Source organism: Ornithorhynchus anatinus, chromosome 16, assembly GCF_004115215.2.
Source record: "Ornithorhynchus anatinus isolate Pmale09 chromosome 16, mOrnAna1.pri.v4, whole genome shotgun sequence".
Lineage (NCBI taxonomy): Eukaryota > Metazoa > Chordata > Mammalia > Monotremata > Ornithorhynchidae > Ornithorhynchus > Ornithorhynchus anatinus.
The window spans coordinates 24,179,192-24,206,595 of NC_041743.1; the positions used below are offsets into that span (position 1 = coordinate 24,179,192).

Sequence of the window (27,404 nt, forward strand, 5' to 3'; positions counted from 1 at the left end):
AGCGTTGAAGACCGTTGAGGTCAAGAAGGATTTGAATAGAGTAAAGGCCATTGGATTTGGCCTGAAGGAGATGACTGGTGACCTTGGAGAGGACAGTTTTGGTGGAGTGAAGGGTGTAGAAACCAGATGGGAGGGGGTCAAGAGAGAACTGCAGGGGAGGAAATGGAGGCAGTGGGTGTAGACAACTCACTCAAGGAATTTGGGGAGGAATGGCAGGAAAGAGATGGGATGATCTGGAGGGAGTCCACGGAGGGGGTCCCAAATGCTTGGAAGAAACAGATGTTTGGATTAAACAGACTTAAAATGCTGATGAAAGCGGTGAACTGTCTCAGCACATCCTCTGCTTCCCATTAATAACAACAGTTCTAGTAACTGTGCCCTTTGGGCAAGGACAAGAAGCAGGTATAAGATATATAGGACTGAAAACCCACAAAACTCTGTATGTGGTGCAATACGCAAAAACAAAGGATTACCCAGAAAAAGTTTTGAAACATCGCTTCCTAAAGAGAATTCTGAATGTATCTTGAACTGAGAAAATTCAATAGGATTAAGTTAATTTACCAGCAGGAATTTCATCATGATCATCATCAATTCCACGTTTTACCACTCTAGGTCTTGTCTGTCCATCCTGTGTGGTTCCCCATTCATCTGGCATCGCGGAGGGCTGGAACTGTACTATAACCTGAAAGTATTTTCAACAACGGTTCAGACTTGGCAGAAGAAACTGGTACTTTCAAATGGTATCTGTTAGGCACTGTACTGAGCGTTGAGGTAGATACCAGATATTCAGGTTGGACACAATCCATGTCCCACATGGGCTCCCGGTCTTTATCCCCATTTTACAGAAGAGGAAACTGAGGCACAGAGAAGTGAAGTGACTTGCCCAAGGTCCCACAGCAGACACGCGGCAGAGCAGGGATTAGAACCCAGGTCCTCACTCTTTACACCGGGCCATGATGCCTCTCTACTTCTTATATTTTTATAGGTATAACGTTAAATATCGGTCTCTGTAAATGTATTTATTTTAGCTAGCAAAATTTACTCAGAAAAACACAAATAAATGTTTAAAGATCAGAGTTTGGGAAAACTAACTTGACACGTAAAACGAATGCCATTTTATGAAAGTCTCTCACGGAGAGCATTAAGCTGTTTCAGACGCTAAAACAAATTCGATTATTAGAGAATGAAGTCAAGCATTATCCCAAATTCTTTCAAAGCTTCAACTGTTTGATGCCTCACCTACATTCAAACAGTCTCCATTCGAGCTGCACAAATACAACTTTCTACAATCAATTTTAATTACAGTAATTTTACATGTAGCATCCTAATCACCATGCAATCATTTCACTAGCCTCTGAAATGCCAGGCAATAGGATTCAACCTCACCTTTCAAATTCAAAAAGCAGCGGTTCAAATTGATTCTTGCTTCGCTAAGGCACCCTTTCCTGGACAGCCTTGCCAGCCAGTTTTTTGCCACCCCGATCTGGACTTCGCCAGCCCAGCCCGCTCCAGCCTGAGCCTTGGGTTCCCAACGCTGCTACTCATTCTCGGGACCCAAAGCAATTCTACTTTCCGGCTCCCCACAAAAGTAGCAGGCTAACTGCTAGCCCTGGTTAGCTTAGTTGAAGTTGTCGGTCATGGCGGAGGCAATAACGTCAACAGCATCATCCAGTTTGGGATGCCGAAGCATGTGAACAAGGCATCTCCAACTCAAGACAGCACCCTTTGAGAATTTGATGATCTACAGGACAGTTTTATAGGCTGGAAGGTATATTATGCTGGAAAAAGACTAATCACTTGGCTCTCTACCCTTATGTATATATCTGTATTCTTTCTTTCTTCATACTAATGTCTGTCTCCCCCCTCTAGAGTACAAGCTTGTTGTGGGAAGGAAACGTTTCTACCAGGACCGATGTACCGTATTCTCCCAAGCGCTTTGTGCACCATAAACCCACTGATTATCGTATACCCATCGTCAATTAACTAATACCACTTAATCACTTACAGGTCTTCCTTACCTTAGGATTATGCATGACGATTGTTTCTCCATTTGGAAATTCAAGTCTGCGGTGCCACTGATTTGTTGTTACAGCTTTTTTATACTCAGCCTGAAATAACATATATTGTCACCACAAAGTAATACTTCATTTCTGAGACAACTTGCACAAGCCAAAATATAAACCACTCACAGAGAAATCAAGCTCTGAAAACAGAACAGACTAGAAAACAACATGAAATATTCTGCCAAAGAAATAGGCAAGAGGAATGAACGGGTCTGACCCAGGAGTGAAGACTCTAGGTTACTTCAAAGAAGGAATATTTTACTTTCAGAGATTCGGAGTCGCTTCATAAATCTGTTGAAGTGGGCGGGTTTCCAAGGTAAAATAATTTCAAAAATAAGGTCTGCATTGCCATTAAAAAGCACGACAAACTCATTTGTAATTTACTACTTCGATGACTGGTTGTTTCACTAAATGATTTAACAAATGAGGAATTATTTCCTTAAGGATTCCAGAAGGATGTGATACCTGCGGAATCCATTCTGTGTTTCCTGTTGCAGATCGACAGCAACCCCCTTCTCTAATTAATAACCTCCTTGTGTCCAATCCCCATTCAAGACCCTTTGTGAGAAGCAGCATGACATAACAGATAGAGTAGGGGACTGGGAGTCAGAAGGTCACGGGTTCCACTCCCGGCGCCACCACTTGTCTGCTGTGTGACCTTGGGCAAGGCACTACACTTCTCTGTGCCTCAGTTACCTCATCTGTCAAATGGGGATTGAGATTGTGAGCCCCACATGGGACAGGGACTGTGCCCAACGTAATTTGCTGTATCCACCCCAGTGCTTACTACAGTCCCTGGCACATAGTAAGCACTTAACAAATACCATGATTATTATTTCCTTATTACTACTCTTATAATTAAGACCTCTGGCACTTTTGAGAGAAAATTACCCTTTGCATCTACAGCTACAAATCTAAGTAGCAAAAAGCAAAGTAATGACGCGTACTGGAGTAAAATCTGATACTCACCCTACCTTCAACCCCACATCACTTCAGTACGTAGTCTTAGATTGTCTCTTCCCTATCTGTAATTTACCTTAAATGTCTGCTTCACCATCCAGACTGTAAGCTCTCTGTGCGCAGCAACGGCGCCTACCAACTCTATTGAACTGTTCCGAGAGGCACCGTGGTGTAGTGAAAAGAGCACGAGCCTAGGAGTGAAGGGACCTAGGTTCTAATCGCAGCTCCGCCACTTGCCTGCCGAGTGACCTTAGGCAAGTCACTTCACTTCTCTGTGCCTCTCAGTTTCCTTCTCTGTAAAATGAAGATTCAGTACCTGTTCTCCCTCCTGGACTGTAAGCCCTCTGTGGGACAGGGACTGTATCCAATATGATTAACGTGTATCTACCCCAGCACTTAGAATTTGTTCCCTCTCTTCTTACACTGTGAGCCCCATTTGGGATGGGGCATGCCTGATCTGCTTATGCTGCATCTGCTCCAGAATTAAGCCCGGGAACATGTGTTTAATGCATCGGTAGAGTTGTGTGCAGCTGTATTAATACTGTTACTAATGATAATAATAATAATGATCCAAATACCTTGAGATCAGTCCCTACAAAATCAGCCCAGGGCAATATTCCCTCTTGATTGGACGCTACCGCTCTTCCAAGAGTCTCTGTTAATCTGCCTGGTCTTCAGTCTTCCCAATGAGTCCCCTCCGGATAACCTTTGCTCAGGGTGACTTTTTCCCAAACAATTTGAGGAGGGCAGGTGGCCCACAATGGCCTTTTCTTGATGCCGAAAGTAATCTTTTGGCCCTGTGCCTCACTTGCATGCAAGTCAGGGTCTCCTTGGAGCACTAGGAAGGCATCTCGGGTCAAATCCCGGGAAACAAGTCCACGTTCTGCAATGGTCAGTTTAGGAATTTTCACCTGTTCTGACATTGTGTGTGTTTTTAACACAAGAGAGAAGCAGCGTGGCTTAGTGACAGGAGCATGGGTTTGGGAGTCGGAGATTGTGGGTTCTAATCCCAGCTCCACCACTCATCAGCTGTGTGACTTTGGGCACGTCATTTAACTTCTGTGCCTCAATTACCTCATCTGTAAAATGGGGATTAAGACTGTGAGCCTTACGTGGGACAATCCGATTACCCTGTATCTACCCCAGGGCTTAAAACAGTGCTTGGCACATACTAAGTGCTTAACAAACACCGTGATGATGATTATTTAACGCCAAGAGGGTGAAGCAGCTAGAAAATGAAAGAAGTCAGGTTAACTGATTTGTCCCACCATCCAGAGGCAATAATGACACACCTGAGCTCCAATTCCCACACTTATTGGTCTTCTGATGGGACAAATGGGCCCTATCCTCTTCTAAAGGGAAAGGGAACTGAGGGGAAACTTAAATGCACGAAACCTTGTACTTGAGTGGTTATCCCAGTGCGCTGCTAGGATTTATGCTAAGGTTCTCCCAGCATAGTGAGGCATTATAACTACACGGTATTACCTCAGTTGCTGTGGTTTCTGAGGTGGGTTTTTTTGTCGTTGTTGTTATAGTGTTTGTTAAGCACTTACTATGTGCCAGGCACTGTACTAAAGACTGGGGTAGATACAAAATCACCAGGTTGGACTTAGTGCATGTCCCACATGGGGCTCACAGCTTTAATCCCCATTCTACAGATTAGGTACTGAGGCCCAGAGACCTTAAGAGACTCGCCCAAGGGCACACCTGTGGCAGAGCCTAGATTAGAAGCCAGGTCCCCTGACTTCCAAGCACACGCTCTTATCCACTGTGCCATGCTGCTTCTCCAGGGGGGAGGTGACCCCAAACCTTCCCTGGCACGGGTACCAGTGGAGAGCCTGAGAAGGCCAACCACAGGGAAAGCACCCGCCTTGAGGCTGCCCAGCCCATTGGCCAACCCTAAACAGGATCCTAGGGCAAAGTTGTCAATCAGTGGTATTTATGGAGTGCTTTCTATGTGCAGTTTTCCAAACTTTCAATGACCCAAAATGATCCAGAATACAATTACTGGCATTACTTAATACAGATAACAATGTTCTTCAATACTCAATAAGATAGCCCTGCTTTATTCAGTTTCCACTGTACAACTGTAAAATGACATAAGGCTTCTCAAGCCAGAATTTAAAGCAAAGTAAAAGCTAGAAAAGAATGATTACATGATTACGTACCTCTAGCTTTTCACTGAACTCCTCTGTATAAGGAATAAATCTGCTATCCGTGTCCCCCTTGTAAAACCACGTGCAACGCCGTACTTCAGATTGCTCTTCTTCCCAGTACACAGCTTTCCTCATTCTGTCATACAGGTAAACATCATAACGTCCTCCATCAGTACTTAACACCACACTCTCTGGATCTGGCTGGACTAGAAATATAAAATTTAACTTTTGAGTGGGCTCTTCCTCTCAGTCTGTTCATCGTCATCAGACTTAAGAGACGAGGCTTACAGAAACTATTTTCAAGTACAGAAGTTGGAAATGCATCATTATCGACGATAGTTTTTTTGGCATGCAAAGCCCTGAGAAAAACATACAATCTAAAATAAAGACAAGTTCTAGATGAGTTTACAATCGAATGAGGGAGGCGAACATACAGTTTGATAAAGTGGACGAACGGAAATAGCCTGGCCTTTCCTTGGGTCAGCAAAACTCCACACAGATATTCTCCCTGCACATACGGTTATTGTGTCTTGGGTTTGCAGGCACGTGTGCAGGGGCAGAATGTGAGTTTGTGAAGGGGCAGGTGCATGTATGCATGGGAGGATGAAAGTACAGGATACATGGGTAGGTTGCATATTTTTATACATCCCTCCCTTCTGTAATTTATTTTAGTATCTTATCTGTCTCTCCCACTAGACTGTAAGCTCCTGAGGACTGGAATCATATCTATTTCTGGTGTATTCTCCCAAGCATTTAGCACAGTGAGCTGCACACCGCTGCCACTTAAATGAGATTGACCGATTAAGGATTTTATATATCAGCTCACTTCACCTAACTCTGCACCTCACCATCACCTCTCCAGCCTCCATCCCCTTGCTCACACTGTCCCCTAGCCTGGGACTCTTCCCCACCATCCAAATCTGCTGGGCCACAGCTCTCCCCATGCCCTGCTAAAATTCTATCTTCTCCAGAAAGCCTTTTCCGATTAATCCAATAAGACCCCCATCAGGCCGGCCCACAGCCACCATTAACCTTTATGTGTTTTGTTTTAATTCCTATCCTCAGCTCCCATAAACACATTTTTTTTAATTTTATTTATATATCGATTTGTACATTCAGCTGCTTCATCCAGATTTATCCTTGTTCTTCCTCCTGTTTAGACTAAATCATGTTTGTTCCAATAATAAAATAATAATAATAATATACTCATTTCTTGTTAAGAACTTACTATGTACCAAGCACTGTACTAAGCACTGGGGGAAATACAGGATAATCAGGTCCCACACAGGGCTAATAGTCAAAGTAGGAGGGACACAAGTGCTAATTCCCCATTTTGCACATGAGGGAATTGAGGCACAGAGAGAGTAAGTGACTTGCCCAAGGTCATACAGCAGACAAGTGGGTCGGGATTAGAATCCAGGTCTTCTGACTCCCTAGACCATGCTTCTTTTTTCTATTAAATTGTAAACTCCTTGAGGGCAAGGAACGTCTTGCTCCTATTAATGCTGTCCTCTAGACTGTGAGCTCGTTGTGGGCAGGAAATGTGTCTTTTGTTGCTGTATTGTTCTCTTCCAAGTGCTTAGTACAGTGCTCTGCACACAGTAAGCGCTCAATACGAATGAATGAATGAAACATGATTGAATGAATGACTGTCCAAAGTGCTTAGTGATCAATAGGCACTTAAATACCACCGACTGATTGATCTAGAACTTGTTTACAGGAGGAATAACAAATAGCTTCAGGAGATTTTCCGTAAGCTATACTCATGAAGCAAAAACCAATCCAAATAGAGGAATGGCCCCTGAAATATATTAATCTTTGGACTAGAATTATCTATCTATATTCTAATCCCGCCTCTATCACTTGTTAGCTGTGTGACTTTAGACAAGTCACTTCACTGGGCCTCAGCTACCTCCATCTGTAAAATGGGGATGAAGACTGTGAGCCTCACATGGGTCAACTTGATTACCTTGCATCTACCCCAGGGCTTAGAACAATGCTTGGCACATAGTAAGCGCTTAACATTTACCATCATTATTATTATTTTATATATAGATATATACAGTTGTCCTTTGTTCTCAAACATTACTGACAGTGAAATTCGCCTATGGGTGTTTGTGTCGGGTTGAAAACGCCAACGTGAAACCCAGAGTCCCAACTACACACTGACGTACAAAAACGTCCCTTGTTTTGTGATGATCCTGTCTGCTCTTTCGGCCCCTGGCATTACTTTCACTTTTGCTTCATAATTCTTGGGAAACTTCTGCTCGAAAACAGCCACTCCTGACTGTTCGGGACTAAGATTCAAGCTGAGGTTTTAAATGATGATGATGATATTTGTTAAGTGCTTACTATGTGCCAAGCACTGTTCTAAGCGCCGAAGGAGATATAAGGTAATCAGGTTGTCCCACGTGGGGCTCAGAGACAGATGAGGTAACAGGCACAGAGAAGTTAAGCGGTTTGCCCAAGGTCACACTGCAGACAAGCGGCGGAGCCAGGATTAGAACACGTGTCCTCTGACTCCCAAGCCAGTGCTCTTTCCACTAAGCCATGCTGCTTCTCAGTGGGACAACTGATCCCTCTGGCTCACATATGCTGTGGGCAAAGAGATTCTCCCTCCCCATCCCCGCCTGAGGACTGGGAAATGGGAATCTCTAGCCCAGATGGGGCCAGAGAAGGAAAGGAAGGAAATCCCAGCTACACGGGAGAGAAGAATTCCAGGCAGGAGGGAAAGAAGGGAGGCAGGAAAGGGAACCCTAACTCCCGAGCAAGAAAATTAGAAGAAACCAGGTTCCCATGCACGGTCAGGAACAGAGAAAGGCCTGCACTTGTCAGAAATCTGGGTGCTAACCTGACCCAATCCATTCTGGTTCCATCCTCAGCAAACAGACTGGAAATGAGCCTGGGGCACACAAAGTTATTCCTGGTTCATCCCCAGGGGCCTCTACCTCCAGGTGCCCAAGTCCTACCCCACGGCCATTTCCTGCCTGGCTCGTGAAACCTCAGATGATTAAGGTCAGCTGAGGGTTCCTGAGTCAATCCAAGTTTGATCAGGTGCCAGGCTGGCATGGCCCGACAGATGTGTTTCCCGGGAGCAAAGGTTGGCTTGCACAGTGTGGGATAAAGAGAAATCTCTGCTCCACCTGGGGGCTTTGGCAAGAGAAGCTGGAGAGGGAGAACTCCAGCCCAAGATGACCGGGACTCCAGAGTCAGTTGAGGTGCATATAAATGATAATGTTGGTGTTTGTGAAGCGCTTACTATGCAGAGCACTGTTCTAAACGCTGGGATAGATACAGGGTAATCGGGTTGACCCACGTGAGGCTCACAGTTAATCCCCATTTTACCAATAAGGTAACTGAGGCACAGAGAAGTGACTTGCCCACAGTCACACAGCTGACAAGTGGCAGAGCTGGGAATCGAACCCATGACCTCTGACTCCCAAACCCAGGCTCTTTCCACTGAGCCACGCTGCTTCTCTAAGCATATGAGAGGCCTCTACTTTTTCCTCTACCCCTTTTCCAAGCTTGCCCCTCTTATACTTTCTTCCTCTTTTCGTTTTATCTTCCCCTACTTTTTTTCTCCTCCCTTCTCTTCATCCCCTTTGACCCTGCCCTCTTTGAAATCCCTTCCCCATGCACTTTGAGTCCCCAAAATTCAGTTTCTTTTTCTTCAGACCAACTCAAAAGAGCAAGTTAAGTAACAGGGTACCTGGCAAAAAAGGAAAAGAAAATAATCTCTCTCTCTTCCCCTCACACACACAACCAAGGCGGACTGGCGTTTTCATCAGAAATGGAGTCCTTGCTACTTTTTTTCTTCTATCCTTCTCACCTTCCGGTGGCTGTCCTGATTAGACCACTGCTCATCAAGAGTAACCCACAATAACTCTAAGGGGGGTTCCTGCTTTGGCAGAGATTAAATATCGCCAGGGATACATTTCATCCTGGAGGAAGTTGCTGGGACTGAATACATGCTGGACTGAATAAACTTCCCTTTAAAGAACAAAAATTCAAACACCTTTCATAAACACAGCATTATGAAGAATCTAGGGGTCCCTGATGATTGGTGGCCAGTTGCCCTTCCCTTCCCCACTATCACACGGCAATAGGGAGAAACAGGTTATCAGTGGAGGCTCTCATTCCATTCCCTCCTATTCGCGACCACCAGAATTACTAAACCGACCAGTTTCGACTCCAGCTGCTCAGATTGACACCCAAAATGTCTCTGGTATCTTACTTCTGGGACTGCTCCATATGGCCCCGAGATTGCCTGTTTATTCCAGAAAGGCAGCGAGTCTTTCATCAAGAGCCCAACAGGATTCCTACCAGCCCAAAGCAAGCAACCCTCTCACCCATCCCCCAGTGAGTTCCCAGGCAGCGCAGCCGTACTGAGTAGATTTCACCTCTACTCAATACTCTGTTTCTCAGATAGTCGAGAAAGCATCACCATCACCGTCCCGCAAAGATCATGGAAACGGGACTTAAGGGGACAACTAGTAATACAAACCAAGAAGAGTCAGCCCACCTCACTCTCACGCTATAGAAGATACGGACGATAGCCTTTAGTACTCACCAGAATTATACACCTCTTCTAGATTTAAAGAATCGAATACACTGAACGGCATCCACAACTGTTTGTTTTCCACTTCTTTACAATAAAACCAGTGGGGCTGAACTGGCTCATAGTGGCTGTGCAACAGAAGAGGTGAGGCCTGTATTAAAGGAGTTGAAGGTCTGGCGAGTAACTGCTGTTGAGCTGGTGATGGCAATACTGATTGTGCTGAAGGAGGAATCTGCAAAAAAAAAAAAAGTTGCTAATGACTCCCAAAATAAGCATTTTAAATTATTCACCAGATCTGCCCCTAAACTCAATTTGGCACTGTTCATTCAGTCGCATTTAGTGAGCACTCACTGTGGGCAGAGCACTGTGCATACTGTAATACATCATCCTCTATTTCGACTCAAATGTATATCATCTTGAATACGGTAAGTCTGTCTTTACATCAAATGGATGTAATGAATTGTAATTTCGAACAAAACTCTATTTTAATGGCACTCTAGAAGGTAACTTCTGAAATGACAAATTGAACTCACTTATTTTATTACTCAAACCAAAAAAGAAATTAGGCCAAGGGTTTTTCTTAACGACTTTTTTCTTTTGGCAATTGAGCCTCACTGATATAATGTCACTGAGCATGCCTAGCATGACAGGAAGCAGTGTGGCTCAGTGGAAAGAGCATGGGCTTGGGAGTCAGGGTCATGGATTCGACTCCCGGCTCTGCCACTTGTCAGCTGTTTGACTGTGGGCAAGTCACTTCACTTCTCTGGGCCTGTTACCTCATCTCTAAAATGGGGATGAAGACTGTGAGCCTCATGTGGGACAACCTGATTACCCTGTATCTCCCCCAGCGCTTAGAACAGTGCTCTGCTCATAGTAAGTGCTTAACAAATACCAACATTACTATTATACTTTCGGAATTCAGTTGACAAAGAAAGAGCACGCTTTGCCTCAAAAGAAAAAAAAGGGCACAAATCCTTGGATCAAATAGTAAAGGGGTTCTCTCTTACTACGGCAGTTACTGAAATATATTTTGCTGCCCGTAGCTACATGAAAAATAAAATACTTATCAATGCAAAAGATGTCTTTGGTCCTAATAACTACCTCCCAATAGGGTTCTGCACTCACATTCAAAACTGAAATTCAATAATCTCCCTTCATACAATTCAAGTGTTTCAGAGAGTGATTTCAGGAATGGAATCATCTAAAATCATGAGGCCAAAAATTGTCTGAATACAATGTAACCTCCATTTAATAACACTGTTTTGGCACCAAAAAGTGTGGCCCAGAGCAAGCTCAGCCATCCTTTGACACTAAAATCGTTTTTACGTGGTGACCTATAAAAACAAAGCTCTTTGAATTACGGAAGCCAGGAAGAACAGTAATTCTGAGGGCAAAGTGAGCAGGAAATTTTCAGAGGGCATTTCCCTACCAGAGGTAATGATCCTGGAGGAGTCTGGTACCCCTGAGGTGGCATTTCGGAGGTCAGATGGTGGCCAGGGTGGCTTGGACTCTGGCACTGCTGCAGTTGGGGTGGAGTGATGTAAGGGTTGGCTCTGCTGCTTATGGGGGTGTGGCGATAGGGGTTATAGCCTTGTTGGGGTGCTCCTTGGGGGCTTGCGAAGTGTGGGGGCGGGAGGGACCCTTGCTGCGAAGAAGAATACGTATTGATTCCCAACTGAGAAGCGGGTGGGGTGCTGTAGGCCGGCTGAGACTTGGAAAGGGGCGAAACATTCGCAAACGCAGCTGCCGACCCATCCTGAGATCCAGGTGTAAGAGGCAGAGGAGGTGGAGGCTTGGAGAACGCCGCTGCTCCGACAGGCGCCGCGGTGGTAGTCAGCGGCAACTGTCCGATGTTGCCGAACGGATCGCTATTGCTTGGTGCCTGAGAGAAGTAATTGAACGTCTGTGGGGAGGTGGTGTTAGCCGAAGTCTGGCCGAGAAAGCTGTCCTCCTCGCCGACGTCTGTGGAATCCTCTGAAACAGACCGAAAAAGGCAGTCGGGAGAAAATAACTCAAAGGGAAGCGGTACGACCTAGTGGAAAAAGCACGTGCCTGGGAGTCGGAGGACCTGGGTGCCAATCCCAGTTTTACCACTTGGCTGCTCTGTGGCCTCGGGCAAGTCACTTAACTTCCCTGTGCCTCGGTTTCCTCGACTGTAAAATCGAAATTAGATACCTGTTCTCCTCCTCCTTAGAATGTGAGCCCCACGCGGGAAAGGGACTGTGTCTGATCTGATGACCTTGTCTCTGTCCCAGCCCGCAGAACCGTGCTTAAGACATAAACCTTTAACAAATATCACTAAAAAAAGTTACAGTCCGAGCAGCATCTTTTTTTGAAGTGATTCTACTACAGTTATTTCCAGTGTTTTCACCGCTGAAGCAATTTATCTCCTCTCCTCCCCTTCAAATAAACACTGCTTAATACAACTCTGTTTACTCAGCGAGAGGTCATCAAATCCAAATAAATGCATGGCGACTAACAAGAACGTGTGCATCACTACACTCCCATACTTGGAGCCATTTACTGCATTTTAGTTTTTCAAAATCTCAAATAAGTAAAATCATGTCTCCTTTACTACCACAACAATTAATCAAAGCTAGGAAAATGAAATAATGGCATTCCCTCACTTCTTAATTACCATCTACTTGCAGAGTTAAATTTTGAACTAAGGCTTGCAAAGTTTTAATACTTTCAGCCATTCTTCCCTACCAATCTTCACTATCCCTATGGTCTGTTGGAGCACTTTATGCAACTGTCCAAGCCTAAAACCTCAAGTTATCATCAGTATTTACTTATTTATGTTTCCTTTAGACAGCAAATGAAGTTACTTCTTCTTCTACCTTATTTTCATTCATTCATTCAATCCTCTCCTTTTATCCACTAAGCCTCTTGCCAGGATTCTGGTGATCTTCTGCCTGGACCAGTTTCTCTTTTCTTCTCTGTTCTCTTCTCATTATTTGACATCCTAGTCGCGAATGTCAAAAATACTGTCCAAGCTTTCCGCTCCGATCAGATAATTCACTTTGAAAAACACTGCAACGGTGCTCATTGGTTTATACTTCATAAAAATTATAAAAATTATAATACACTTCAATATCTAACCTGAGTTAGCTACTCATCACCAAGGTGAACAAATGCCAGCCAGTCCACTTACACAAAATTGTTAACTGGCTCCCGCTTCTCCACACCTTAGCTATAACTTTCCCATATAAGTCATCGGAAACATCAACCATAACTCCCAAGTTCTTTTCCCCTACTTCCCAGCAAAAGTAGAGGCTTTCTAAATTATCTCAAAGCAAACAGAGGCCTATCCATCTTTATCATATTTACCCTAGTGCCTGTATGTAGCAACTAAGTATTGCATCTACGGCAGCCTCAATGTTTTGGATTCCTTTTGTCTCCTCTGCTAAACTATAATCTAGTCTCTTTTCTGTAAATTTCCGGAGTCCCAAGTATGTAGTCTCCGACCAGCAAATACTCAATACACACGCACACATTTTTAGAGAGGCATTTTAGGTGATTTGTCTCACTTTTAGACAACTCAAAAACTATTAACTATTTCAAAAATATTTTAAGATCTGGGTGAAAGACCATAAAGCGCCATCATCCTTTACAGTAAAGCTGGAGGTCAGTGGTCAGTCATCCAATCTAGACTATCCAATCTCCACCACCATTTTGCCTCTCAATCAAGAGTATTTTAAATCAATCATTGGTATTTAGTGAGCGCTTATACTCCACTCCTCAAAAATCTCGAGTGGTTGCCTATCCATCTCCATATCAAACGAAAACTCTTCACCAGTGGCTTTAAAGTACTCCATCACTTTGTCCCCTCTGACCTCATCTTGCTTCTCTCCTTCTACAACCCAGCCCACACACTCCGCTCCTCTGGTGTTAACCTTCTCACTGTGCCTCTACTTCGCCCGTCTCGCCCCCGACCCCGGCCCACAATCTACCTCTGGGCCTGGAACGCCCTCCCTCCTCAAATCTGCCAATCACTACCCCCCACTTCAAAGCCTTACTGAAGGCACATCTCTTCCAAGAGGCCTTCCCAGACTATACCCCACTTTCCCTCATCTCCTACTCCCTTTAGCGTCACCCTGACTTGCTCCCTTTGCTCTTCACCCCTCTTCCTGCCCCACAGCACTTATGCATATATCTGTAATTTTACTTATTTATATTGATGCCTGTTTATTTGTATTGATGTCTGTCTCCCTCCTCTAGACTGTGAGCTCACTGTGGGCAGGGACTGTCACTCTTTATTGCTGTATTGTACTTTTCCAAGCGCTTCTGCAGCCAGTAAGCGCTTAATACGATTGACTGACTCAATGAATACGTGCAGAGGATGGAATTAAGCCCCTGGGGAAGTAAAATCCACAGAGTTGGCAAAACGGTCCCTGCCCACAACGAGCTTAAAGTTGAACCTCAACTGTGTGCAGAGCACTATTAAGCACCTGGGAGAGTACTACAGAATTAGGAGGCATGATCCCTGCCCTCAAGGACTTACACTCTAAAAGTCTCCAGGCTCAGCACCTACCAAAATGGCCCCTTCAACCTCGTCCTTCACTACTATCCACTCACTGATGGAGTGGGCAAATGAGGACGCAATCTCTCTCTCCTCTCTCTCCCTTTCCTTCCTAGTGGAAAGAGCATGGGCTTGGGAGTCAGAGGACGTGGGTTCTAATCCCAACCCCGCCACTCGTTGCTGTGTGACCTTGGGCAAGCCATTAACTTCTCTGTTCCTCAGTTACCTCATCTGGAAAATGGGGATGAAGACTGAGTCCCACGTGGGACAACCTGATCACTTTGCATCTAACCCAATGCTTAGAACAGTGCTGGGAACATACCATCATTATTATTCTGACCACCTCTCATCCCTTCAGCTGATTCACTCAGCTCCTCCCAAACCCCTTCTCCCCTCAGTTCTTTCCACTAGCCCTTCCCTTCACTCAGGCCCACGTCCCCTCAACGGCAGCAACAGCTAGGAGATCGATTTAGCCCTCATCGTGATTACAGCACTGTACTACACACTGGGAAAAAACAGATGTACGGCCCTCAGCCTTCCAGGGGTTCACAGTCTAGGGATAAGATGGGGGGGCCCTCCCCATTCCCCCCAACTCCCTCCCTCTGCTCTACCCCTTTTCCCCTCCTCACAGCACTTGTGTATATTTGTATTTTTATTCATGATTCTATTTTATTAATGATTATAAATATCTACATATCTCTATAGCTATATGTATATCTAGAATATCTATGATTCTATTTATCTACTTTGATGGTATTGATGCCTGACTACTTGTTTTGTTTTGCTGCCTGTCTCCCCCTTTTTAGACTGTGAGCCTGTTGTTGAGCAGGGATTGTCTATCACAGGTGCTGAACTGTACATTCCCAGCGCTTAGTACAGTGCTCTGCACACAGTAAGCCCTCAATAAATAAGACTGAATGAACGACTGGTTAGGGAAAAAAACCACAAGAGGGAAGAAGAAACCACGGGTTCTAATCCTGGCTCTGCCGCCTGTCGGCTGGGTGACCTTGGGCAGGCCGCTACACTTCTCTGGGCCTCAGCTCCCTCATCTGTAAAATGGGGATGAAGACTGTCAGCCCCACGTGGGACCACCTGATGATCGTGTGCATTGTGGCTCAAGAAAAAGAGCCTGGGCTTGGGAGTCAGAGGTCATGGGTTCGAATCCCAGCTCTGCCCCTCGTCAGCTGTGTGACTGTAGGCAAGTCACTTCACTTCTCTGTGTCTCAGTTCCCTCATCTGTAAAATGAGGATCAACTGTGACCCTCACATGGGACAACCTGATTACCCTGCATCTAACCCTGCGCTTAGAACAGTGCTCTGCACATAGTAAACGCTTAACACCAGCATTATTATTATTAGAACAGCGCTCTGCACATAGTAAGCGCTTCACAAATACCATACTTATCATTATTATTAAATCATTTAAACCTAAACCAAACTAACAGAGCGCTGCCCCGCCCCGGCCGCCTCTCAGAGGTAAGAGTCCAGGCTGGGGAGTCAGAGGTCATGGGTTCTAATCCCGGCTCCGCCGCTTGTCAGCTGGGTGACTTTGGGCGAGTCACTTCACTGGGCCTCAGTGACCTCATCTGGAACAACGGGGACGAAGACTGAGAGCCCCATGTGGGACAATAATATTAGTAATAATAATGTTGGTATTTAAGCGCTTACTATGTGCCGAGCACTGTTCTAAGCGCTGGGGGAGATCCAGGGTCATCAGGTTGTCCCACGTGAGGCTCACAGTTAATCCCCATTTTACAGATGAGGGAACTGAGGCCCAGAGAAGTGACTCGCCCAGAGTCACGCTGCTGACAAGGGGCAGAGCCGGGATTCGAACTCATGACCTCTGACTCCCAAGGCCGGGCTCTTTCCACTGAGCCACGCTGCTTCTCTAACCCAACCTTATATCCGCAACCCCCCCAGCGCTTAGAAGAGTGCTGGGTACATAGTAAGCGCTTAATAAATACCACCGTCATTATTCTAATTATTATTCTCCTCTCGGCTTCCGTCCCTCCGTGGAGGAGCCCCCCCCCCCCCCAGGCCGGGTACCTCCAGGCAGGAGCAGCGCGGCGGGGGCGGCGGGAGCCTGGCTGACCGGAATGAAGGGCACGTTGAAAGTGAGCTCGGTGGCCGACGAGGAGAAAAGCAAGTTGGTGGAGGAGGCCGCAGGGGGGCCGCCGCCGCCGCCTCCGTTGGCCTTCCTGTCGGCCATGGCTGCGGCCCCGCGCCCCGCCCCGCTCCACGTCCCCCGCCGCCGCCCCACTTCCGCACCTGCGCAGTCCGCCCGCCCCGCGCGCTCGCGCACACGCCCCGCCCGGCCGCAAGATGGCCGCCCCGGCTTCGCGCCCCGCCTCGTCTGAGGCGGCCGTCGAGGCGGGGCCCGAGGGGGGCCGGGCTTGGGCCGCTCGAAGAAGACTGGAAGGGACGGGGGCGGAGGGGCGAAGGGGCGAAGGGACGAAGGGACGGGGGGCGGAGGGACGGGCCGGCAGCCGGTCGTCGCTTGCACACGCCCCGCAGGCTGGGACTCGCCCCCTCCCTGCGCAGAAGCGGCGGGGCCTAGCGAAAGGAGGCCGGGCCTGGCAGTCAGAAGTCGTGGGTTATTTGTTAATTTGATTTGGTTAATGAGATGTACATCACCCTGATTCTATTTATCTGCTATCGCTTTAATGAGATTCCATTTATTGATTCCATTTATTGCCATCTCCCCCGATTAGACCGTAAACCCGTCAAAGGGCAGGGACTGTCTCTGTTACCCATTTGTCCATTCCAAGCGCTTTAGTCCAGTGCTGTGCACATAGTAAACGCTCAATAAATACTATTGAATGAATAATCCCGCCTCTGCCGCTTGTCAGCTGGGTGGCTTTGGGCAACTCACTTCACTTCTCTGGGCCTCAGTGACCTCATCTGGAAAATGGGGATGAAGACTGGGAGCCCCAGGGGGACAACCTGGTCACCTTATATAACCCCCATTGCTTAGAACAGTGCTTTGCACATAATAGGGGCTTAACAAATACCACCGTTATTTTTATTATTCCATCTGCCAGCCCTCTATGTCTTCAAAGCCTTTCTGAAAGCATGTCACCTCCAGGAGGCCTTCCCTAACTCATCCCTCATCTTCCCACTTTGTTCCCCTGGACGCTAAGCTCCTTATGGGCCGGGGTCATCTCGGCTAATTCTCTGGTCGGGGAAGCAACGTGGCACAGTGGAGAGAATAGGGGCCTGGGAGTCAAAAGGTCATGGGTCAGTGGCTCTACAACTTCATTCAGTCGTATTTATTGAGCGCTTACCGTGTGCAGACCACTGTACTAAGTGCTTCGCACTGTACTGCCTGCTATGTGGCCTTGGGCAAGTCACTTAACTTCTCTGTCCCTCAGTTACCTCTGCTGTAAAATGGGGATTAGGATTGTAAACTCCATGTGGGACGGGGACAGTGTCCAACCTGATTTGCTTATATCCACCACCCCAGCGCTCAGTACAATGCCTTGTGCATAATAAGCGCTTAACAAGTACCTTTTTTGGTATTGTACTCACCCAAGCACTTAGAAGGGTGTGCTACATAAATACCACTGATTGATATCTCCCATTAATTACTCACAACACCCCCCCCCCCAAACATACACCTGTAGCTCTTTTATACAAATGTGATCTTATGGTTTTACCTCCTCCTATGGGTAATTTACTTTAGGGCCTGTCATCCCCACAAGACTGTAACCTCAATTAGCAGACAACGATCATGTCTGTTTATTGTATGAACTCTTCCAAGAATTTAGTATAGTGTTTTGCACGCAGTTGCTGTTCAATAAACATTATTGATTGGTTGTGGCATGCCAAGTGGATCTCTCCCTTGCTGACACCGGCTGTCAGCAAGCAGCCCAAGGAGATTAGTTTTCTAATTGTCCCTAAAATCCTAAAGCCTAAGAACCCAGGAGGCACAGAAAGGCGCTTATCACAGGAGCTGTCCTTCTCATAATGTGTGAGATGTTTTCTGAATAAAACACGAAGGAAAAATGTTTGAGAATGCTTTTTGTTTGTTCTTCAACTAAGGGAGGGCAGTAAGCTTGGTGCCTAAGGGCAACACAATAGAAAATCCACCTGACAATCCACCACTCTGCCACTTTTCAAGTTATTCTTCATTTGGTCTGATGTTCCTCTATTCTTGTCTTTTGATCCCCCAATCAGTCTTCACACATTTGTCTTGTAATTGCACCAGGGGGAGGACAGAGGTCCAAAAATACTTAGACATCAGCATTCAATCTAACCACTGATCCTCTGGAGGCAGACCAGTCTCTCCCAATCAATCCACCTATTGAGTGCTATGCACTGTCCCAAGTGTTTAGAAGAGTAAAACAATAGCAAGGCACAAGTTCCCTGGCATCACAGGGTTTAAAATCTAATAGGGGAGCCTGACAAAAAATTTTTAGAGAGCAAAAGCTGGAGGCAGAGCAAGTTTAAAGCAGGAAGCAATACAAATACATCAGTTTGAGCTGGCCACACAAACAATTAAATGTCCAGATAAATAAGTGAATGAATGAAAATAGGCCTAGGTGCAAGAATGTTTGTAGGTTTCTCTTCTTTATGGAAAGCTAGAGATTAGCTCTGCAATTCCTTCAGGACAGTGCCTTTCAAACTGTAGTCCTCAGACCACGGTTAACTACTACTTTAAGGTGACCCATGACTCCTCCATCACCAGGCCCAGTTCAATCCCTGTTTCCCCCATTGCCTGCCTCAGTCATGTCATCGTCCACTCTCTCTTTACCCTGTCTTTATCATCTGTTTCCCCTCTAGCCTGTAAGCTCGTGGTAAGGGACCGTGTCTTCCAATCCTTTTGTATTGTACTCGGTTAGTGTAATGCTCTACACACTGCAACTGCTCAGTAAATACTGCTTTTGGATTGATTTCCAAAGTTCTCCCATTGTGCTCCAAACCCTCTGTTGTCCACTCCCTCCCATCTTGTCCACTAAAGGACTACAAAGAGGAACCCAGGTTCCAGCAGAGCCAGAGAAAGAAGGCAGAAGGAGCAGCACGGCCTAGTGGAAAGGGTACAGGCCTGGGAGTCAAAGAAACTGGGTTCTAATCCTAGCTCTGCCACTTGTCTGCTGTGTGTCCTTGGGCAGGTTCTTCTCTGTGCTTCTGTTTCCTCAGCTGTAAAAAACCAAGATTAAATCCTACTCCCTCCTATTTAAGACTGTGAAACCCCCAGTGGGCCAGGGGCTGTGTCCGATCTAATTAACTTGTGCCTACCCCTCCCCCCCCCCCCCCCCCCCCCCCCCCCCGTGCTTAGAACAGTACTTGACAGTAAACGTTGAACAGATGTGACAATAATAATCATAATAATGACCATTAAAAATACCTGTTCTTTCTCCTACTTGGACTGTGAGTCCCACAAAGGACAGGGATGGGGTCCAACCTGACTCATTTCTATCTACCCCAGAGCTTCAAACAGTGCTGGATGCATAGTAAGTGCTGAAGAAATACCATATTCAATACAGAGACAAAGTCAAGGAGAGAATGATGGCGTGGCACCTGCAAACTGTCCTCAGCTTCAGAATTTTTCATATTTAAGGGTGAGAAGAAAGGCTACATCAGAGTTACGCATCCTTACCCTCTGCTGCTTCCCCTATCTGTAATGTATTTCTCCCCTGCTGCACGGTAAGCTCCCTGAGGGCGGGGATGGAGTCCCCCCCACTCCCAACTGCTCAGTACAGTGCTCCACTCCCAGGAAGGTCACAGCAGCGTGGCTCAGTGGAAAGAGCCCGGGCTTGGGAGTCAGATGTCATGGATTCAAATCCCCGCTCAGCCACTTGTCAGCTGTGTGACTTTGGGCAAGTCATTCAATCTATTCAGTAGTATTTACTGAGCACTTACTATGTGCAGAGCACTGTCACTTCACTGGGCCTCGGTTACCTCATCTGTAAAATGGGAATGAAGACCGGTAGCCCCATGTGGGACAACCTGATCACCTTGTAGTCATTTATTCATTCAACAGTATTTATTGAGCGCTTACTATGTGCAGAGCACTGTTCTAAGTGCTTGGAATGTACAAATTGGTAACAGATAGAGACAATCCCTGCCCTTTGACGGGCTTACAGTCGAATCGGGGGAGACAGACAGACAAGAACAATAGCAATAAACAATAGCAAATAAATAGAATCAAAGATGATGTACATCTCATTAACAAAATAAATAGGGTCATGAAAATATATACAGTTGAGCCGCACCAGTACGGTGCTGAGGGGATGGGAAAGGAGAGGGGGAAGAGCAGAGGGAAAGCGGGGGAAAAGAGGGCTTAGCTGAGGAGAGGTGAAGGGGGGGGGTAGAGGGAGCAGAGGGAAAAGGGGAGCTCAGTCTGGGAAGGCCTCTTGGAAGAGGTGAGCTTTAAGTAGGGTTTTGAAAAGGGGTAGAGAGTTAGTTTGTATTCCTCCCCTCCCCCGCCCCCCGGGCGCTTACAACAGTGCTTGGCACATACTAAGCGCTCAACAAATGCCTTCGTTATTATTCTCTGTGCCTTGGTTACCTCATCTTTAAAATGGGGATGAAGACTGTGAGCCCCACGAGGGACAAGCTGATCGCCTTGTATCCCCCCCCCCCCGCCCCCCCAGCGCTTAGAAGAGTTCTGGGCACATGGTAAGCGCTTAACAAATGCCATTATTATTATTATTTTTAAGCCCACGGGGTGATTGTGTGGGGAGAGTGCTGGCGTGAGGAAAGAGGTGGGCCGAAATCGGGGCGAGACGGCGTCCCCTTCCCCGCCGGCGAGGGAGCGGTGGTGGGGAGCCCGCTCTGAGCCGCCGGGGGCGGAACGAAGGGGGTCTGAGTAACGCTAAGGCTGGACCCGACCCGCATCCCACGGCCAGTCCTTCCGCCCTCCCGTAAGATGGCGATGGCGACGGCGACGGGGCCGGGGCCGGGCCAGGGGCGGGGCGGGCTCTGCCTGGCCCAGGAGGCCCCGCCCCCTCCCGCCCCCTCCCGCCCCCTCCCGCCCCCTCCCGCCCCCTCCCGCCCCCTCCCGCCCCCTCCCGCCCCCTCCCGCCCCCTCCCGCCCCCTCCCGCCCCCTCCCGCCCCCTCCCGCCCCCTCCCGCCCCCTCGGCCCCCGGCGTGGGGACGTCGGTTTCCCGCCATTGTGGGGACGGGCGGCGTTGGGGCCTGACTCGCCCAACTTGTGGCTGGGCTTTGGGAGCCGAGCCCAGGACGGGGCCAGAGGACCGGACCCTGCCCGCCACCACCGGGAGGAAGAGGAGGAGGAAGCCGCCGCCGTAGCGTCCGCCGCGGTCCCGGCCCCGAGGCGAGGGCCGGCGGGCTGGTCCGGCCTGGTCTGGGCTGGTCCGGCCTGGCCCAGGAAGGGGAAGCCGCCCGAGCGAGGCCCCGCCGACGGGCCCCGGCCCGCAACATGCCCTGCGCCGAGGACTGGCTCAACCACCCGCTCGGCGTCGTGCAGGGCCTTTTCGGTAAGGACGGGACGGGACGGGACGGGCCGGGCCGGGAGGGGGGACAGGAGGGAGGAAGGGGCCGCCCGGGCCCGGCCCGCGGACCACCTCCAACCCCAATGGCCTCCGGCCGGGCCGAGGCCTCGAGAGTTGGGCCTCCAGGGGCGGGCCGGGCCCGGGGCGCCACCGACTCTCTGAGGGGAAACCGGGGCGCCCGTTTGGAGCCATCGGTCGATGTCGGGGGTGGGGACAGGGGGGCGCCAACTGCGCGGACCCCTGCGCCGAGCGCTTGGGAGGCCTCTGGACGCTCGGCAGAGGCCAGCCCGGCCCTCCAGCAGCCCGCCGACTAGGCCGAAGGGGTTGCTCGTAGGAGAAGTGGCGGGGGAGGAGGAGGAGGAGGAGGCCACGTTCCTAAGGGTCCCGGGGGTCTGCGGTCTGAGAAGGGCCTGCCCCGCTTCGCCCCAAAGTGCCCGTTGCCCTCGGTCGGGCACAGGGGAGGAGTCGAGAGGTCGGTCGGGGCCTGTCGTTTTACGGGGGGGGTTTGCCTGTAGGCAGGGGACGTGCCCGCCGGGTCTGCCGTCCCCTCCCCACCGCTTAGTACAGTGCTGTGCGCCTAGTAAGCCCGCGATGAGCAGGGTGCGAGCGAGCAAGGGGTCGACGGGGAGAGGGTAGGTGGCAGAGGGCTGGAAGCAGAAGGGGCTGGGCGGGCAGGGGCCCCCAGCCCGGGGCCCGCAAACCCAACCCTGTGGCAACTGGGCCAGGGGGCATGGGCGGGCGGTTTTAGGACCCCCAAGTTCTGGAAAGTCGGTTTCTGCAGAGCCGAAACGGAGCCGGGGTGTTTAGCCCCCCCCTCCCCCCCGGGACAAGCCGGACTCTAAACCGGAGGTGCTTTAGGCAGAAATGGGGCTAAAAGTTAATGCCAGTTGGAGAGGACTTCCAAACTTTCTGTGCATGTGCTCGGGGAGAACCGAAACTACCTGATTGCTTCCCCATCGGCGTCGTCATCTAGTAGTATGTGAAGCGTTTGGTACTGTGTGGCAAGCACTGTTCTGAGCGCTGAGGTGGATCCACGTTCCTCAGGTTCGAGCGAGGCCCCTGTGCCATGTGAGGTTCACGGGCTAAGCACGAAGTCAACACCTCTGCCCTGCCCCCGGGCACCTGCACTGTTGCAATTCACAGGTTTAGATCCAAGTACAGTCAGCCTTTTCCATTTGGGCAGTCCACCTTTCTTAATGAGGAATAAAACCACGTTTCCCAGCACTGCAAGAGTCAGGCAAGTGCTTGGTGGTGGGGTTAGGGGGAAGAGAGAGAGAGAGATTTTAATACGGTGAATTTTTCACAAGTTTCTATAGTTTGACATTACTAAATGGAGAGGAGATGTCAATGAGAGGAGTGCAGTCGGCAAAATGGGCAGAAACTACGAGTGGAGCCAAGAAAATGTTATTGGGAACCCCTGGCATAGAGAGAGTCTGCGCTTATTTGACTTTAGATTGAAGTGGTCGGAGGGGAGCCGTTCTTTGTATTTCCACATCAGGTAGACTATATTTATGTGGATATGGCTGAAAAGCTGGTGGGCACTGCAAAGATAGTTGTTTACCATATTGTTATGATAATTGTGATGTTTAAGTTCTTACTTTGTACCAAGGCCGTCCCAAGTGCCGAAGTAAATACATAGAGAAAAGCTAATCAGATCAGTCCCACATAGGGTTCAGAGTCAAAGGAAAAGAGATTTAATCCTTACTTTACCGATGAGGAAACCGAGGCACAGGGAAGTTGTGACCCAAGGTCACTTAGCAGGCAAGCATAGTCAGGATTAAAATCCAGGTTTTACTCCCATGCTCTTACTTTTTGTTGTGCCTGCCCCTGCTTTTAAATGTGTCTTTTGATATTCTATGAGCTTCCCAGGAAGTGTTTTGGTTTTTTTTTTCCCTGAAGGGAATTAACCTATTTTACAAATGAATGAAGATGCTAGTTGATGCCAGTTGATACCAGTGAATTGAAACGTAAAGAAACCTTAAGAAAATTTTTTTCCTCGTTAGAGCGGCCTGGAAAGTTGTAATCTCAAAATAATACTCTGGTTGGAACGCTGCCACAGTGAATTTTTTATAAATTAGGGTGTAGTGGGCAGTAGTAATTTCATAATCAACAGCTACCGTGATCATTTTTCACAGACATAACAGTAGTTGATGATCGTACTAGAGACCACCTGACACCAGTACCCAGAGTTTCTTCCCCTTCTTCTACCATTCATAAAGTAGTATGGCCTGGTCCAGTGCCTTGGCAAAACCAGTAAGTGGCTGTCTAATTCATTTATGAGGTTTTAGTCTTCAACCGTTGTTATAACGATCATAATAAAAGTGGTTGTTAAGCACTTACTGTGTGTCATGCACTGGGATGGGTACAAGATAATCAGGTCCCAAGTGGGGCTCATAGTCCAGGTAGGACGGAGAACAGTTTATCGTTGTATTATACATTCCCAAGCGCTTAGTACGGTGCTCTGCACACAGTAAGCACTTAATACAGTAGAATCAATGAATCATCAGGTATTGATTGAATCCCCATTTTGCAGATGAGGGAACTGAGGCACAAAGAAGCAGAGTGGTCTGGTGGAAAGAGCATGGGCCTGGGAGTCAGAGGACCTAGGTTCTAATCCTGGCTCTGCCACTTGACTGCTGTGTGTCCTTGGGCAAGTCACTTCTCTGTGTCTCAGTCACCTCATCTGTAAAATGGGGATTAACTGTGAGCCTTAGGGGTTATGGGACTGTGCCTGGCCTGATGACTTTGTATCAACCCCAGCGCTTAGTACAGTGCCTGGCAAAGAGTAAGCACTTAACAAATGCTATTATTATTATGTGACTTGCCCTAAGTCGCGCAGCCAACCAGTGACAGAATCAGGAGTCGAACCCAGTTCCACTGGCTTCCAGGCCTGTGTTTTTTCCACTAGACTACGCTACTTCTAGAATGAAACAGGAAACAATATTGATCTAGCCTAGGATGGTAGTTACTCCAAATTTCATCCTTTTGAGTAAAATAATCAGATTCAGATTATGGGCCTCATAGGACGTAGTTTGCCCACATTGCTTTGAGTTTTCAAGTCATTGAAACTTTGTCTTCAGCCTTGGACCTGAGTAGTAATGATACTAAGTCACTGCTGTGTATAAAATGCTGTACTCTGGCTGGGAAAAATCCTCAGGTGAGAAGTGACTACATTCCCTGGCCAAAGAAGTGGGAGGGTGGAAGGTTCGGAGACAGACACGTTAACAAAAGATGGAACGGTGAAAGAGCAAAAGCAGCACGAAAGACAAGGACAATCGTAAATGCAAAAAGAATGGTAGGGGACTGTGGCTTCTGGAGAAGAGTCAGACTCCTGGTGGTCGCTTGGGCCAGGGGCAGAGGGGAGGGATTCGGGAGCCTTATGCCCAGTCGCTACCACGACCTTTCCCATCTTTGAAGGTGTGCCACCATACGCCGCTTAGACCTGCCCTCGTGGCTCTGCTCCCAAAAGGCAGGTTGGGAACAGCCCCAAGGTGAAGCAGGGAGAGGATGGCAGGAGGCCTCTGCCCTGTTGGCACAGAGCAGGCTGGGAGCAAAGACCTGGCTGCCACGTAGAGAGGGCAACAAATGTTCCCAGTGGTCTTTGCTCGGGGATCCGGTACAGATCGTATTGACTCAGGCACGGGCAAACATGACTGGACTCCTCCCTACCGTACCTGTGTTTTTCAGTCCCCGATCCCTCAGCTTTGAGCTAAACTCTCCTTGCAGGACTGGACTTGGATTCTGAGCCCTTGGCCTGTGGCGTGGCCAGAATACCACAGGTGTGGGGTTTTCGGGTTGGCTGAAATGGCTCGGGTGGAATGGTCAGAATGAACTCATTACCACAGCCACCCTGCCTGCTGGGGATGATGATTGGCTATCCTTAGACAGCTGTGTACTCTCACCTACTGCGAGGGAGGTAGTTGAGATTTTTCCCAGTATTGTTTGGCTCTAATATGCTGTTTTCAGTCCCTCATGATTCAGAGTCAAGTGCTTCAGAGAAGCAACGTGGTCTAGTGGAGCGAGCGCAGGCCTGGAAGTCGGAAGGACCTGGGCTGTAATGCCGGTTCCACCGCTTGTTGCTGTGTGACCTTGGGCAAGTCACTTGACTTCTCTGGGCCTCAGTTTTCTCATCTATAAAATGGAGGCTAAAACTGTGGGCCCCATGTGGGGCATGGACTGGGTCCAACCTGATTAACTTGTCTACCCGATCGCTTAGTTCGGTGCCTGTCTTAACAAATACCCAAAAAACAAAATGAATCAGCAAAAAACTTCTCCCCTTTGGTGTCGCCTGTGTAGTAAGTACCCGTATTTAAATGTCTCTGGATTTTGCAATCAATAGTACTTGTTAACTGCCTCCTATGGGCAGAAAACTGTAATAAACACTTGCAACTCAGCCACTTCAAATTCATCCTTGCATGCAACAACCTTGCTTCTCCTTAGCAATGTTATTTTTCCTCCCTCGCTGACTCCAGAGCCCATTCCCCCCCTAATTATCCAGGCATTCAACTCCCCCGCCCTCCTTCCCGACAACCTCACCAGCTAGTTTGGTCATAAAGCTGAAATAATCAGGGGTAAGCACCCCAAAGGCGACTTGCCGCTGCACTCCCTCCTCCCCCTTTACCCACTTCTCATCCTTCCCAGTTAATTCTCAAAAGACCCCTCTACGTACGCCTCTGATCCAGAGCTAAAAATTTAAAAAGTCAGCTGTGGCTGGAAGTTGGGGCAGGTGTTTGAAGTGGCCATAACTAGTAAGCTTTTGTAGAATGAGGAGCAGAACCGAGCAGTGACAAGAAAGGGGGCTGGGATGGAGGAAGAGCCGAGGCAAGGGGGCTGCTCAGCGTCTACCTGAACTTCCAAGAACGGGTTCTGCTCAGTCTTCTTGGTCCTCTTGCGCCTCGATTTGCCGGTTCGACCGGGACAGGTGCCGTCCAACCGTTGAAAACGTTGCCTGGCAGGCAGCCCAGGGCCCCTGGGGTGCAGGGAAATGGGAGAATGGGGGAACAGCCTGGCCCCCCGATGTGGGTGAGGGTACCGCCTCCTCCCTAGAATGACTGTTCCAACGTGTTATCCGACGCTTCTTGGGTGAAGGAGCTGGCTTTTTGGGTAGAGAGGAAGGAAACAGATCTGACCCTATCCCCTCGCACCTTAAAACACTTGCTCCTACTCATCGCTCCCTAACGGCCATCTTCAACTGCCGACTCTCTCGTGGCTCCTTTTTCTCTGCCTTCAAATATGCTCAAGCCTTTTCCCGATTGAAGAAAAGATCTCTGGATCCCACTGCTCTCTCCAGCTATTGCCCCACCCACCCTTTCCACCCTTTACAGAGACCGTACCTTCTAAGGTCACCAGTGACCCACTCCTTGCCAAGTCTGACTTCTATTCTGTCCTAATCCTCCTGGACCTTTTGGACGTCTTCAATGTCGGGAACCACTCCCTTCTGAAATGGCTTTACCAACCCAGGTCTCTCCTAGTTTTTTCCCTCCTCCTCCTGGCTCTTTCTTCATCTTTCACCTCTTGGCTCCTAAATGGTTGTTCCTCAGGGCTCTGTCCTGGCTCCTCTAATAGTCCCATTTGATACCCAGTCCCACAGGGAGCTCACCTGCACCCATGGCTTCAGCTCCCATTGCTGTGCTTATGACTCCCAATTTTTTCTCTCTAGCCCTGATCTCCTTTGCAATCTCATATTT

The 27,404-nt window shown here is 48.3% G+C and overlaps 2 protein-coding genes across 4 annotated transcripts in view; one reads left to right on the forward strand and one right to left on the reverse strand.

Moving 5' to 3' along the window:
• The window catches only part of LOC100080688 (SEC23 interacting protein), a 42,468-nt gene extending 25,969 nt beyond the window's left edge, over positions 1 to 16,499 (reverse strand). For all 3 annotated transcript variants that reach the window (XM_029080566.2, XM_007667715.3, XM_029080565.1), the window contains exons 1-6: positions 16,306 to 16,499; positions 11,167 to 11,711; positions 9,750 to 9,969; positions 5,192 to 5,385; positions 2,019 to 2,108; positions 562 to 682 (exon numbers count right to left, since the gene is read on the reverse strand). In XM_029080566.2, the coding sequence (XP_028936399.1) occupies positions 562 to 682; positions 2,019 to 2,108; positions 5,192 to 5,385; positions 9,750 to 9,969; positions 11,167 to 11,711; positions 16,306 to 16,468 (1,333 nt within the window). In that variant the 5' untranslated portion in view covers positions 16,469 to 16,499. The remainder of the gene's footprint in view (positions 1 to 561; positions 683 to 2,018; positions 2,109 to 5,191; positions 5,386 to 9,749; positions 9,970 to 11,166; positions 11,712 to 16,305) is intronic.
• A 4,870-nt stretch (positions 16,500 to 21,369) lies between these two features.
• The window catches only part of LOC100084400 (minichromosome maintenance complex binding protein), a 44,511-nt gene continuing 38,476 nt past the window's right edge, over positions 21,370 to 27,404 (forward strand). Inside the window, 1 exon segment of the mRNA XM_029080371.1 lies at positions 21,370 to 21,702. Coding sequence (XP_028936204.1) covers positions 21,645 to 21,702 — 58 coding nt within the window. The 5' untranslated portion in view covers positions 21,370 to 21,644.